The sequence below is a fragment of the Nipponia nippon genome, unplaced genomic scaffold (assembly GCF_047370975.1).
Source record: "Nipponia nippon isolate SJK-2023a ecotype South Korea unplaced genomic scaffold, ASM4737097v1 scaffold_3, whole genome shotgun sequence".
Taxonomy (NCBI): Eukaryota; Metazoa; Chordata; class Aves; order Pelecaniformes; family Threskiornithidae; genus Nipponia; species Nipponia nippon.
Window position 1 is genome coordinate 3,763,890 of NW_028262347.1, and position 13,398 is coordinate 3,777,287.

The 13,398-nt window shown below is 45.8% G+C and overlaps 1 protein-coding gene across 1 annotated transcript in view; it reads left to right on the forward strand.

The window, feature by feature from the left end:
• The window catches only part of PLXNA4 (plexin A4), a 459,725-nt gene that overhangs the window by 420,536 nt on the left and 25,791 nt on the right, over positions 1-13,398 (forward strand). Inside the window, exons 25-27 of the mRNA XM_087766199.1 lie at positions 1,860-2,019; positions 8,890-8,993; positions 10,846-10,945. Coding sequence (XP_087622325.1) covers positions 1,860-2,019; positions 8,890-8,993; positions 10,846-10,945 — 364 coding nt within the window. The remainder of the gene's footprint in view (positions 1-1,859; positions 2,020-8,889; positions 8,994-10,845; positions 10,946-13,398) is intronic.

Here is a 13,398-nt window from a genome sequence, read left to right on the forward strand (position 1 = left end):
CTCTGACTAGCATCAGCTTAGTTCACCTCAGCTGAGCTCAGATCACTGAGAGAGACCTGCAGAGTAACTTCATCTCCAGAACCATGTGTTACCCACATAGCACTCTCAAAAGAGCTGTCCTAGCCTGCCATCGCTGCTTCATTTCCCTACGGATGTGCAACGGGAGGGGGGCAACTAATAACCTCAACACCGGATGGATTTCAACAGTGCTTTTTATGTATAGATCTGTGATCCTTTGAGATGAAAGATGCACAGAACTGTAAATCTGTTCTGTTGTTATTATTATCTGAATTGATGGTTCTTCAATACTCCTGGAAGTGACATATAAATAATAGCATTATGATCTAATCAATATCTCATATTTACATCTCCCCTTTCATCTAGAAAGATCACAGAGCTCTTTGTAAGCAGTATCTTCACAAGTCTCTCTTAGTTGAGCACCAAAGACAGCCTGGTGAGCCAAAATATAATTATACTGATGTGATTTCACCCAGTTTCAAGCCACTTTGAGATCCCACTGCATCTTAGTAGGTTGAGATGGAAAGTGATGGAGAGTCCAGTACCTATTGCATACTACACAAGAGAAATTACAGTCAAGGTGGAATTTGTCTAAGGCATCAAAACTAGCATGTCTGCACTTGTAAAAGTGGCACAGGAACATTTAATGACCATATATAGCCAGGAGCATCACTGAACACTCCTTCCAAGTGCAAAGGTGTGCTAAGTTTATAAAAGTTTATAGACTTCACACTCCTGTAACCAGGAGAGAGCAGAATGCTCGACATAGACATGGCCAAGAGTTAGTGAGCAGGTTGCTGTTAAACACTGTGTGTATATGTTTAAGGCATCCTTCCCTCCCTGTCACATATGCTTTGCATTTACTCTTGGACAGAGTCTTTGGAGAAAACTATATTCTCTTTCTGAGAAATGAGAGGCCTCTCTAGTTGGGTCAATTTTCTTGTTCTATATGTGAAAGCAGAAGTTGTTGTTGCTTTGTGTTTCTTTTTGTAAGAAGCCCTGGATTTCAAATTAATAACATTCTTCTGAGAAGGGTCTTGGTCAGTCCCATGGTTGTGCAGAAGATGGACAAACTTAAGTCTGAGAGACTGAAGAACACTTTTACCTGAATTGTCAAAGTCAGGTGGCAATGCAAGGAGGCCACTACTGAATTAGGTCACCTTGCCAGCTCTCTAGGGAACAGGGAATGGGTCAGAGGCCAAGGAAAGCTCTGGAGAACCCTTTGGATATCAGTTCAGCTCCAACCAGGGTCAGGTCTGATTGCATTTTTAATAATTTATATGAAAAGACTGTGTCAATGACCATTGTCTGGTACCATTTGCGTGAATGCCATTTTCACTGAAATCACCAGAACCTAAGCTGGTATTCATGGGCTTTCTGTTATTAAGTATAGTGAAGATGCCAAGGAGATGAGGCTCAAATCTGAGGGGCTGTTCCCACAGGTATAGAAGTTTCACCTCGCAGAGACAAGTGGCATGAGACATACGTTCAGAAAAATCGTCACATCAGCCCTAAGTCACTGGTTACAACATCTGGGACCCCACAGCACTTTTAGCTGAGAGCCAAATCCCAAATTACCTTTAATTCACTGGGCACAGACAGTGGTAAGGGGTTGAGCGCAGCATAAGCGTGGATGCATGCAATCCCCTTGTGTGAAACCAGATCTCTGTGACCTCTTGAAGGAGGGAATACTCTTGGTACACACTTTTCCCCTTATTGCACCCTAGATCCCTCTGGCTTGTAGGACACAGGGACCTGCAAGAAGGTGGCTGCAGAAAGGTGACCACAGAGTACTCGTGCTGCTGTGAAATGTGTGGTGGGTCTCACTGCCTCTCTTTCAGGTCCTGAGCTGCGTGAACCCCGACAACGTGAACAGCCCTGAGATTCCTGTGAAGATCCTGAATTGTGACACCATCACGCAGGTCAAGGAGAAAATCCTCGATGCCATCTTCAAGAATGTGCCCTGCTCTCACCGGCCCAAAGCTGCTGATATGGACTTGGGTATGTGAGTGCACAACAGGGCCTGATTGCCCCAGGCAGGGGGGAGAAGGGAGATGGAAGACAGCCAAATGCAATCTAGACACTGTTTGTTGGGGCAAGTGCCAAGTCTCCAGACTGGGTGTACCTGTGGTGCTTGTGCAAGGCAGGCAGAGCAGCAGCAAGAGTGAGAGGGCAGAAGAGAGTGATTAAATTAATGCATGTGCTCCTGGCTTATGAAATCTTTGGCCTTGAGGACTTAAAAAGACCAGTAGCCATCCTGCCTTTCTGCCGTAGAATTCAGCTTGGACAAGGGTATGGAAAAGGCATGACTGGGCTATTCTCTCTGTCCTGTCAAAGGCTCCTGAAAAAGAGCACCAGATGCCCAGGGTGGTGGTGTCAGCAGTGTTCAGGCGAGATTTATTCCTAGCTCTTCTCTGAATAGTGAGGGTTTGGATTATATATATCTTCTTGCTGAGATAGTCACAGCCCAAGCAGTATTAATTACTCATTGTGCGGGAACAGGAAAGGGGATGAAACACCCTCTGTTCAGTGGGCTACATCCATCTCACCCCTGACTGCTTCCCTCTCCTGCCAGCACCTCACTGCCAACAGCAGGGCTGGGAGCTCCTGCTCTGAGGTTTCCTTTCTGCAGAGGACTTGGAGGTCTTAAGGCAAGATTAGTCCTATTTATGTATTCATGCTTTTTTTCTCAGTGGTTTGCACCTTCGTGCATTGCTCGGCTTGGAGGGTGGAAAGAGCTGCACCAGCTTCACTTGCATTTCTAGCAAGCTGTGCTGTTGAGCTCTGGGGCACACAGGGAGCTGTACAGCCCAGTGCAGGGGTGCCTCTGAGGCCAAAATCTATTTCTGCCGAAAATCTGGAGCAAGGATGCTGGGAGGAGTGAGGTGTCTGAAGTTGGGGTCCAGAAGCAGATGCGATACTACACCTGGAGGCTACTATAAAAGAATGTAGAAAAATGTGCTCAGGGCATTGCTGAGGTGTCTGGTAGGAAGCTGGGGACTGTATTGTGGCTGTATCTGCCAGAATTTGCCCTCAGTGACCTTCAGTGAAAGAGACTTCAGTGGAAAATGATGGAGTCTATAAAACCTAGCAAAGTAGAAGAGGAATCAAAATGAGAAGGAATGGACTGACGCCAAGAAACAATTCACAGCAATAATGGAGGCAGGAATGAGAGGCCAGGGATTAAAGTTAAGTGTCTATACGTGTGTGCATATGTGTAGGGAAGGAGGGGATTCCTGACAGAAATTGCAGCAAGATTCCTGCTCATGAAAGGCAGTTAGAATAACGAAACAAGCTGCCAAAACCAGCAGCAATAAAGAACAGATCATGTACATCATCAAGAAAGGACCCAAGATGATTTTGGAGCTGCTGTGAGTCAGCAGGGGAATGGTGAGTGCTAGGGTGAGCATGAAGGCAGATAGGGCAGGGTGCCAGGGCACAGTACACCGGAGGATTAGGGTTTACAGACCAATCTCTTGACCTCTCTGGTGCTGGATGGTGGCCACAGAGCCCGTTACGTTTGGATCTCAGACTGGGTATGAGAGGAAAGTAGTTTGTTCTGCTGTGGGGATGAATGATGTATCCCTACTGGGAAGCAGGAATTTTACCTGCATGTTGCAAAATGAGGGATAAATTGGAGTCCACAGATTTTATTGTAGCTCTGACGACTGACAGATACAGAAGTGTTTGTGTACGGGGTGCCAGCTGGAGCCTGACAATTTTGCATCCAGGACTGTTGCTGTTTTAAGAAATATTGACCTGCTGAGTGGTGCTGAGGACCAGCAAGTTCCAGAAAGTATTTACGAACATGTGCACCCCTCAGAGGACAGACATGTCCATACTGACAGGAGACTGCTTAGTGAGCAGCTGTTTGGCCAATAGCATTGATGATGCAGTTGGAGGAAAAAAAAAAAAAAAAAGAAAAAACCCAAAACACAAAAACCCCCCTCGTCTAGTAGAAGAGTCTTGCCAGCAGCAATATAGTTGCAGGCTCCTTTAGCACAGCAGCTAACAAGATGGGAGGAGCAGGGCTGGCATGGGTGAAGCAGGAATAAGAGGATGTGCATGTCGAGCCACAGATCCTGCCGGGCCTCTTTGCAGGAAAAGATGTTTGTTGGCACCTGGCATCCTTCAGTGACAGTGAAGGCAGCAAGAGGAGAGCAGAAAGCAGCACAGAGCTTTAAGGATCAACCTGCCCCAGGCTGAATGCTCAGAACTGCAAAGGCGGCTGGATCAGCCCCGCCAATCCATGCTAAACAGTAGGTCAGAGCAGATGACTGTAATCTGGCCTTGAAATCGATGGTTTTCTAAACAGCAACACCATTTTCTATTACCATTACAATTTTCTGGGCTTTCTGTCCATGCTAAGGCCAGATTGCTCACATGGAAGAAAGCAAACAAGCTAATGAGTTATTTTGAGTTGTTAAATGCAGGGTAGCTGCAGGCAGAGTGACTTGTATGTGTCGCAAATGTCATAATGTTTTGCAGTTACCCAGACAACTCGTAGAGGGGCTTGTCAGCTGAAAGCACTTATTTTGGACACCCTGAGGTTACCTTTTAGTCCAAAACCCAAATTGCAGCCCTCTGAGTAAAAGCTTCTTTCTGCAGTGGCTATTTTTGTTATTATTTATTAAAGCCCTCGCCATAAATAAAATACCCCATCTATGGGAAAGCATTAGGGTGTGAGGACCACAAAACAGGAATTTGGCTCCATGCTGAGGCATTCATTCTTCTCTGTGTTTCGGTTGCTTTTTGAAATGGACTGCTGAGGTGATGGGAGCTGTTAGGTTGACTGTCATGCACTCAGTGATGCTGTCTCAGGCTCATTGTGGACCACGTCAGGGCAAGCTTTCACCGCTTCATCGATGGCGCAGTACTGAGGTGAGGGATTCAACCTTTAGGAGCCATTTAAACTGGGTCTAACTGTAGTATATTTACAGTAAGGCAGACATCTTGCATTCACAGGATGAAATATGTCCCAGGTATCTTCCATCTATGCGTTCTGATATGAACTTTTTTTTTCCCAGTCACGGTGGTCCTTTCTCCATCCCAGAAGCAGAGCGGAGCTTCTCCTCTCTCCCTAGAGGCATCACATACCAGACTTTTACCCTTTTTTGTTTCCTAGCCACCTGGTTTTACTGGTATCTGCAGCATACAGACAAAGGGTTTATTTTCCCGTTTCTTATGCCAATTTGTGTCTCGTGGAAATTATTAGTAAGAGAAAAATTACTCATAGGACTGAAAGCAGCCTCCCAGCTCTTCAGACTAACCTTTCATGAGCACAAGTGATCTTGTAATAGGCATTGAGCCTGGGTAAGCCACATGCATTTGTTCCACATGCCACTGCTGTACATAGTCAGCTACAAACCATTTCACAGCCCTTCACGGGAGACTTAGGGTCTTTAGGAAAAGGGTGGGAAGCACTGTATATGGCATGAACAGTTGACTGAAATGGATTGTCTGCATCATGACCTAGAAGTGCCTGTAAAGAATGGTATAAATGATGATGACTAGCTCAAATGAAAGCACTTGGAGTGAGCTGGCAGGTCTTCCATCCACCTGGGTATTTCAATTGCCCCTGAAAAATGTTCTCTCTGCTACTCTCGTCCCTTGTTCAGTGGGCATCTTCAAAGTGACTCAGATCAGAGGGAAGGCACGAGGGAGGTGTAACATTTTCTATAGGATTTGAGGTGCAGGAGGACATTCCTCCATCTCCCATCTCTCCATAGAGTCATTTCCCAGCCAGACATTGCTACAGCTCAAAGAAGTACCTCTTTGTCAAAGGCCCCTGGAATTTCCTTTTTCCCAGTCAAGTTGAACAGAAAGGTTGTTTCTTAAAAAAAAAAAAAAAGAAAAAAAAAGAAAAAAAGAAAAAAACGAAGAAGTAATTCCTGCGTGCAATAAAAAGATACACTATCTGCTGAATGAAATATAAAGGCTTCACAGCAGCTGTCTCCTGAGTTTGCATTTACCGCTGCTCCTGATTGGAAGGCTTGATAAAGATAATGGGATTTTTTACCTCCCTCCCCCTCTCCCTCCCTCTCTCTGGAAGGTGGAAGTGTAACAAATTGGATTGGAGTATGTCTCTCCTTTGTGCCAGCTCACAGAGGAGTGCGCAGATCTGATGAGAGAGGGGACAGGGTGCTGCCAGCGAGGACAAAGCTAACAGTTTTCACTTAGTGCTGTGAATATGGATGTCAGGGTCACCTTTTCCTCCTTTGCACCGTCCCTTCCCATTCCCTTGCTCACAGTCTTCGCATTTCCTTGCAGATCAGTGTGTGATCGCCTCAGCTGGCACTCATGGAGAAGGGGACTGTGCAGTGCTCCTGTGAGACTAGGAAGAGTTCAGGGACCACAACTGGGGGTCCTTTCCCTATCATTGCTCATATGCATGATGAAGTGATTTGTATTTGGTCAGGGCAAATAGGCTGGAAAACTGAAGCCAGATGCTCTGAACCTGCTGTGCAGGGTGTTTTCCCCCTTGTCTTGCTCAGGAGCGGGTCTTGTGCCGAGTCAGACTGGCCCTTCCTCTTCCTCGCATGGCCCCTTTCTGCAGGAAGGCCAAGGGCTTAGCAATCCTCTGTGTCTGTGCAGGAGCACAAAGGGTTTGAGGGGACAAGCCTTGATGTCGCCAGTTTCTGTGGAGCAGAGAGAAAGCTTCTGCTGATCTGAGGACCCTGCCCAGCCCTTGAATACAAATAAAGCACAGAATGAGGAAAGCTGTGCCTACCCTTCATATTAGAGCCAAGTGCAACACTGAGAACCTGTGCATCCCTCCTGAAATACCACGTGAGTGTGTGTGCCTCCCCAGACATGAGTTAGAAGAGAGGAGGATCATAGTAGTATGCAGAGCCCTGAAGGAGAGATGTCAGAGGCACCGTCCCCAAGAAACCATGTGGAAGGCACATAAGAGACACACTCTGTGACAGCAGAAGTGGTATTGGCACTCTATGGAGCACTTCATAAGAGCACTGTTTCCCAGCCCAGCCCAAACTTAAGCATTTTGTGCTTTTCCCAGAAATGCCTGTGACCAGTTAGCTTCCAGGAATCCAGTCCAGTTGGGAATGAACAAAGAGCATCACCCTTGGACATCACAAGGATAATGTAGGTGAGGATCTAAGGAGCTGGAGTAAATGAAGGGCAGTTCAGGATCAGTGCTTAGCCAACAAAACCTTTGCTTACTCTCTGAGTATCTCCAGCCAAAGTAACACCCAGCAATAAACACAGCAGCTGACCTCTTCGTGCTAATTTAAATGAATAATAAAGGCAAGGGCAGCTTTCCCAATACATTTTAATTATGTGATAAGAAAACTGCTGAAACCAAAAGAAATTTGCAACGGTCCTTGCATTTTTATATTAGAAGAAATAAGCAGGGGTGGCAGGTGATGTCTCCATATCCAAGAGTTCATTTTAATTAACTCCTGCAAATGAATAGACTTTCTGCTTTGGCTCTGGCTAAACAGTATGTGTTAGGGTCACTGTGACTGAGACATGACAACCAAAAAGATAGCTTTGAATGGTCCAGGTTGTCTGTGGTTAAGCCACAGCTTTCCCTGGTGTCACCAGGTGATACTACATTTGTCTCCTTTTGGCCATGTTTACATGTTCCTTGCCTATAGGCAAGTCTGTGAGTCCTCTGTGGGGAAAGCTGTGACAGTCCTCCACATGGAGTATCCTTCAAGATTTGAGCAAAAGGTGGTACCCTGGGAAGTGATGAGGTGCTCCAGTGCTGCAGAAGGAGAGAAGCATTTGTCATTTCAGGGTGGAGGCTGGAGAACTGGATGTGGTCAGAAACTGGAGCCCTTCTGCCCACAGGCATGCTGCTGAAGGCTGGTAGAGATTACATGCTCCACGGAGCAGAGTGTTGGTTCTGTCTCTGGGTCTTCTCCCCATTGTGCCTCTACTGTGCCCAAAGCTAAGGGCTTCCTGCTCTCCGTCATTTCTGGATTTGAGTAGCAAGCAGTGCTGTGTGAGCACTAATGGAGATGAACTGAGCCCAGTACAGGGTCTGGCACTGTGCTGAACAAGACACTGCTCTGCCCAGGGGAGCCCTCTCTGTGGCTAGGTCTTGGCAGTTAGACATATCTCAGGTAATGATAAAGGCTGTGTCTATGCTGCTAAAGGAAAGAGGACCAGGGATGAATTTCTATCCCTGACACAAGTGACATTCGTTTGTTCCTGTCCCATGGTGATGGTTAACATATGCAAGGACAGGTTGGTCTTGGAAACAGCCACGTTGGAGCAGAACAGAGCCAGGGAGTAAGCTAAGAGTTAAACACTGTGAATAATCAGGGTGCTAAAGCACCAAGCCTTGCTCTGTTCAGCTTTGCCAATGGATCAACAGCTTTCTGGTCATTGCTTTATTTATCTGCACAGAGCTCACCACTGCGTGCTGCTGTGCCCTAGCCTCGTACCTCTCATCTCTGTAGGGAACTGCTCTATGTTCTGACCTCTATATGGTGTCACTCTTTAAAGGCGTGGGTATTTCCTGTGCAAAAGTTGGTTTGTGATTGCAATATCATTTTATCAAGGGTAAAGAAACCTATCTGGATGACCTGGGACTTGACTCTGAACTTTGCTGTATGGTTATGATTTTTGCATACTTTCCTGAACCATCTTCCTGAACTTTTAATGGTTCATTTGTCTTTTCTTTCCCTCTGGAAAAAGGGCTCCGGACATTTGTGCATTTGTATGTTCTACGTTGTTGGAGGCATCTGACAGTGTGTAAAGGCAATGACTGACATACTGCTGCATGGATGCAGCCTGCACATGCATGACTACATGAATTATGGGCCCAGGGATTACCAGGGCTCTATCCCCTATCTCAGGGGCTCTGCACAGCAGAGTTCAATGTCCCTGTTCTCCTTGCAGAGTGGCGGCAAGCAAGCGGGGCAAGGATGATCCTTCAGGATGAAGATATCACAACCAAGATAGAGAATGACTGGAAGAGACTCAACACGCTGGCACACTATCAGGTAACTGTGTGAGAGGATGGGTAGAAGGCAGATCAGCTAAGAAAATAGAAAGGAAAAGGGCAAAGTGTTATTCTCTAAGATGCAGAGGTTGAGTGGGCAATAACTGGGCAGAGCCCCTGTGTTGAGTACATCCATCCTGTTCCACTGTCCTTGTAGTAATTACCCTGCACAACATCAGAGATGAAGCCAAGAGAAGAAAAAAATCCTCTGTGTCTCTCAAAGGAGGGACATCCTTGGTGAGTAAAGGATGTGAAGAGGAGATGTGGTCATGAAGAAAATACGAGTTAAAATTTCTCATGTAGACAAACAGAAAACAAGCCCTTCCATCCCCCTTTTTCTGATGCATTGAAGGCCTTGCAATGCTAGCAGAGTTCAGAAGGATGGAAGAAAGAAAAATAGAAGGGAAGGAGGCTTAGTGTCTGGAAGAAGGAGGAGGAAAGCAGCATGACTGGAGACCATGGTGCAGTGGAGTTGTCACTGACCTAGGAACCCTTGTTTTCAATCCCTGTCCTGGTCTATGTGACCTGCCTTGGGACAGGGCTTCCCTTCATCTCTGCCTGACCTTGAGATCCATAAGAGAGGGCTAAAGATGTCCAAAAATATCTTACACAAGTGGTAGATTTAATGAAAAATGGAGTTTTGGTCAAAAGTTTCCCTTAGTCCTTCCTCCCCTTGCAAAAAAAACCAAAACCACCCACCTCATTAAGTTTAATCCGATGCTGACAATTTTGTCATTTCCTTAATCACACCTCAGCAATCTATGTTTTATAACAAGATTTTTTTTTCATTTAAGAGCTGACCTGAGGAGGCAGCAAGAAATAATTTGAAAAGGAAACAAAACTTTTCACTTCAGATTGACTGAAGCATTGCTGGTTGATTCCACTTTTTTTTGAGGGGGAGTGGGGACGTTTTCTATTTCATTTCACCAACAAACCAGGCATACTTTTCTTTCCCTTCTGTGCTTTTTCCAGTTGTTTGCTTCAGGCAATGAGCTCCCAGCTATATGCATGAGCTTGGGCAGGACAAGTCCTCAGCTGCCAGGGTGTTGAATTCTACATCGTTTACGCTGGCTGTCCTGAGGGCAGACACGGAGCATGCTGGGACAGACACTGATATTCCTGTTGCCTCAGTTTCCCCATCTGCAGTGTGGGGCTAAAACTACAAAGAGTCTATAATTGCCTTCCATGATTGTTGAGGGGCTATTTAATTAGCCTCTGCAGTGCTTTGAAGATGAAAAACTCTATGCAAGTGCTAATTATTATTATTACACAGACAAGAGTTAGACATTGTTAGCAGGGTTTTTTTCACCCATACCCTTTTTATGATGTCTTATTTATCACAGATATTCCTGATATGGTTCCTCTGAGCCACTGGCTCGTTAACATTTCTGATACAAGACCCATATGAATCGCCTAGCTGTAGAAATGGAAAGTCTGGCTCATTTCAGAAAGCTCTGTTGTCTGTTGAAACACTATTCCATGACATCCTGGAGCACAACCACTCCAAACCTGCTGCTTTTCCCTGTGTGAGATCCTCTGACACAGTAAAGAGAAAGAAGTTGTGGTAGTCATTTCAGTCCAGCAGTGCATTTGTCACGTGGAAGGGGGAGACTGTATGGAGAGGCTGACAGGATCAAAGTGGAAAATGCAGTTATCGGTTTCTGAGCTAGGTACCTAGATATCACCTGCAATAGAGGTGGAAAGAATAGAAAAGCTTTGGGCCAAAACTACTGTCCTGCCTACAGTGACACTGGTTTACGGCTCAGTTTCTGCTACTTGAATTTCTACTGTCATTGGCATGCTCCTCAGCCAGTTCTCAGAAGCTTTTTGACAAAGTCCCTTTTTCTCTCCAGGTGCCAGATGGATCTGTGGTAGCTTTAGTCTCCAAGCAAGTCACTGCCTACAATGCAGTCAACAACTCCACGGTCTCCCGGACCTCAGCCAGCAAGTACGGTAAGGGCCTGTGTGCTGATATGGATTGAGAGAGCACCAGAGGAGACATCCCAAATGTCATGGTGGTTGAGCACCAGCAGAGAGAATGATAGGCAGATGACTAGTTGATATGATTGCTTTTGAGGAGTGTCAGGAGGAGAGGATTTAGCCATCTAAAACTTAGGGATCTGGTCCAAGCTGCTGATCCAAGTGGTTGGATTGCTCATAGGAAGTACTTCTCCTCCCTCATTAACAAAAGGAGGAGCCTATATAATTAGCTGCCTACATTTTAGATCACTGAATCTCACTCTTAGAGTTTGCACAGGGAGAGGCAAGGAAGAAATACAGCATATTCTATGGGTTCCGTCATTCTGGTGGACAAAGTCCTTGGAGCATGGTCTGTTGTGAAGACAAATCTGTGGCACACATTAGAGGCCTCTGGGACTACAAGCAATCACAGTCTATGCAGGGCACAGCCTGTCTACAGCTATATCTCAGTGTGGGTGTTGTGTGTCCCACCCAGCTGTCTTATTATCCCAAGGGAATTTGCACCTGGAATAATTAAAAAAATGGCTTGCTGAGGTCTTATATCAGTATATCTCAAGGCAGTGGATTGCTGTTCCCACTTTACCCATGAGATAACTGAGAATGAGACAGCTGTGAAATAGAGACCAGGTGGAAATTCCTCTGTAGAGCCAAACAGAGACCTCCTGAGTCTCACTCACACCATCACACACCCTTCTGCTCTGTGCTAGAACTGCAGCCCAGGACATGTCTCACTATGGTGATGCTGGAGGGCAAAGCAAAACATCTCTAATGTGCAACTAAAAAGTGCTGCAAAACCACCATCCAACCTGGATGCAGCTGCCATATCTGTTTATTTTTTAATTTCTGAAAGCTTCTCTGATCCTTCTTACTCCCTTTAGCTTGAGGGAAAGTACAGTTACTCAGTCCAGAGGAGCCCCCTTCCTCTTTCTCCAAGGACATAAGCAATCCACCAGACCTTATTAATATTCATCCTCTTTGCCATGTTGTTGCAATTACTGAAAGACACAGTGACCTTTGAAAAGGAAGACTTGAGGGGGGTTAATTTCTGTTGGATTTCTTTAATTCTTTTGCCATTTGATTTTTCAGAAGGAGGGAGTGAGGGAGAATGCAGGGGGAGGAGAAGATGTGGTGGGTCAGAAGTGATTGTTAATTGCAATTAAGAAAACAACATACAGAGAGAAAAAGGATATTCCATCTGATAATTAATATGTAGAGATTGGTAATGCATTAATGACGCTGATTCAGATCTTGCTACAGAAAGGTGCAACGCTCTTCTGTTAATTATGGTTGGAAAAGACTCTTATCGACAGCATTGCTGGAAGGTCAGGGAGAGAGGAATGCCTCATGCCATCACTCAGAGGCAAAGGGAGGTAAAATTTGGAGACTAAAATGTCCTTGGAGAGGAAATTTGTGCAGGCCCACCCGGGGTTCTGGTTTACTTTCTGTCAAAATAAGATTTTGGGGCACAGAATGAAGAGGATGGGTGGGCAGGAGTTATTGGATTGCTTTTATGCCAAAGGAGGGAGAGGAGGCAGATCCTCCTAAGTCTGGGGATGGGGAGCTGGGCAAGAGGTCATGTTAGCTACATCAACATTACTATGCAAAAAGGCCATGGCCTGCTCCCTGGTCATAATGCCAAGCAGCATGGCATCGTTCGGCTAACATCCATACAGGTAAAACGAGTTGTACTTGTCCATACTGGTTACGATGAGTAGCTGGTACTATCCCCTGAACCAGTCCTGGGCAGTGTTTGACACTGGCAGGGCTAGTTGTTCCAGGCCAAAGTTTTGCCAGGGAACATGATAAGAGGTAAAGAGCATGGGCAACCAAAGTCAGTGTTTGAGCCTTGTTTAATTTAATAGTGTAGACACTGACATCATGTCTGGCTTGGCATCATCCCTTGTCTTTGCTAAGCAAATCACCCAGTCATAAGATAATGCTTTGATAACAAGGCCTGGTCCATACAGCTGCTTTGGGGGCTTCTCTGTCTCACACTGTAATTTCACCAGGAGATATTCAGAGAATCATAGAAAGCTTTGGGATGGAAAGGACCTTTAAAGGTCATCTAGTCCATCCCCCCTGCAATGGGCAGGGACATCTACAACTAGATCAGGTTGCTCAGAGCCCCATCCAGCCTGGCCTTGAATGTTTCCAAGGATGGGACATCTACCACCTCCCTGGGCAACCCGTTCCAGTGTTTCACTACCCTCATTGTAAAAAATTTCTTCCTTATATCTAGTCTGAATCTACCCTCTCTTAGTTTAAAACCATTACCCTTTGTCCTGTCACTATTGGCCCTGCTGAAAAGTCTGTCCCCATCTTTCTTAGAAGCCCCCTTTAAGTACTGAAAGGCTGCAACAAGGTCTCCCCACAGCCTTCCCTTCTCCAGACTGAACAACCCCAGCTCTTTCAGCCTTTCCTCATAG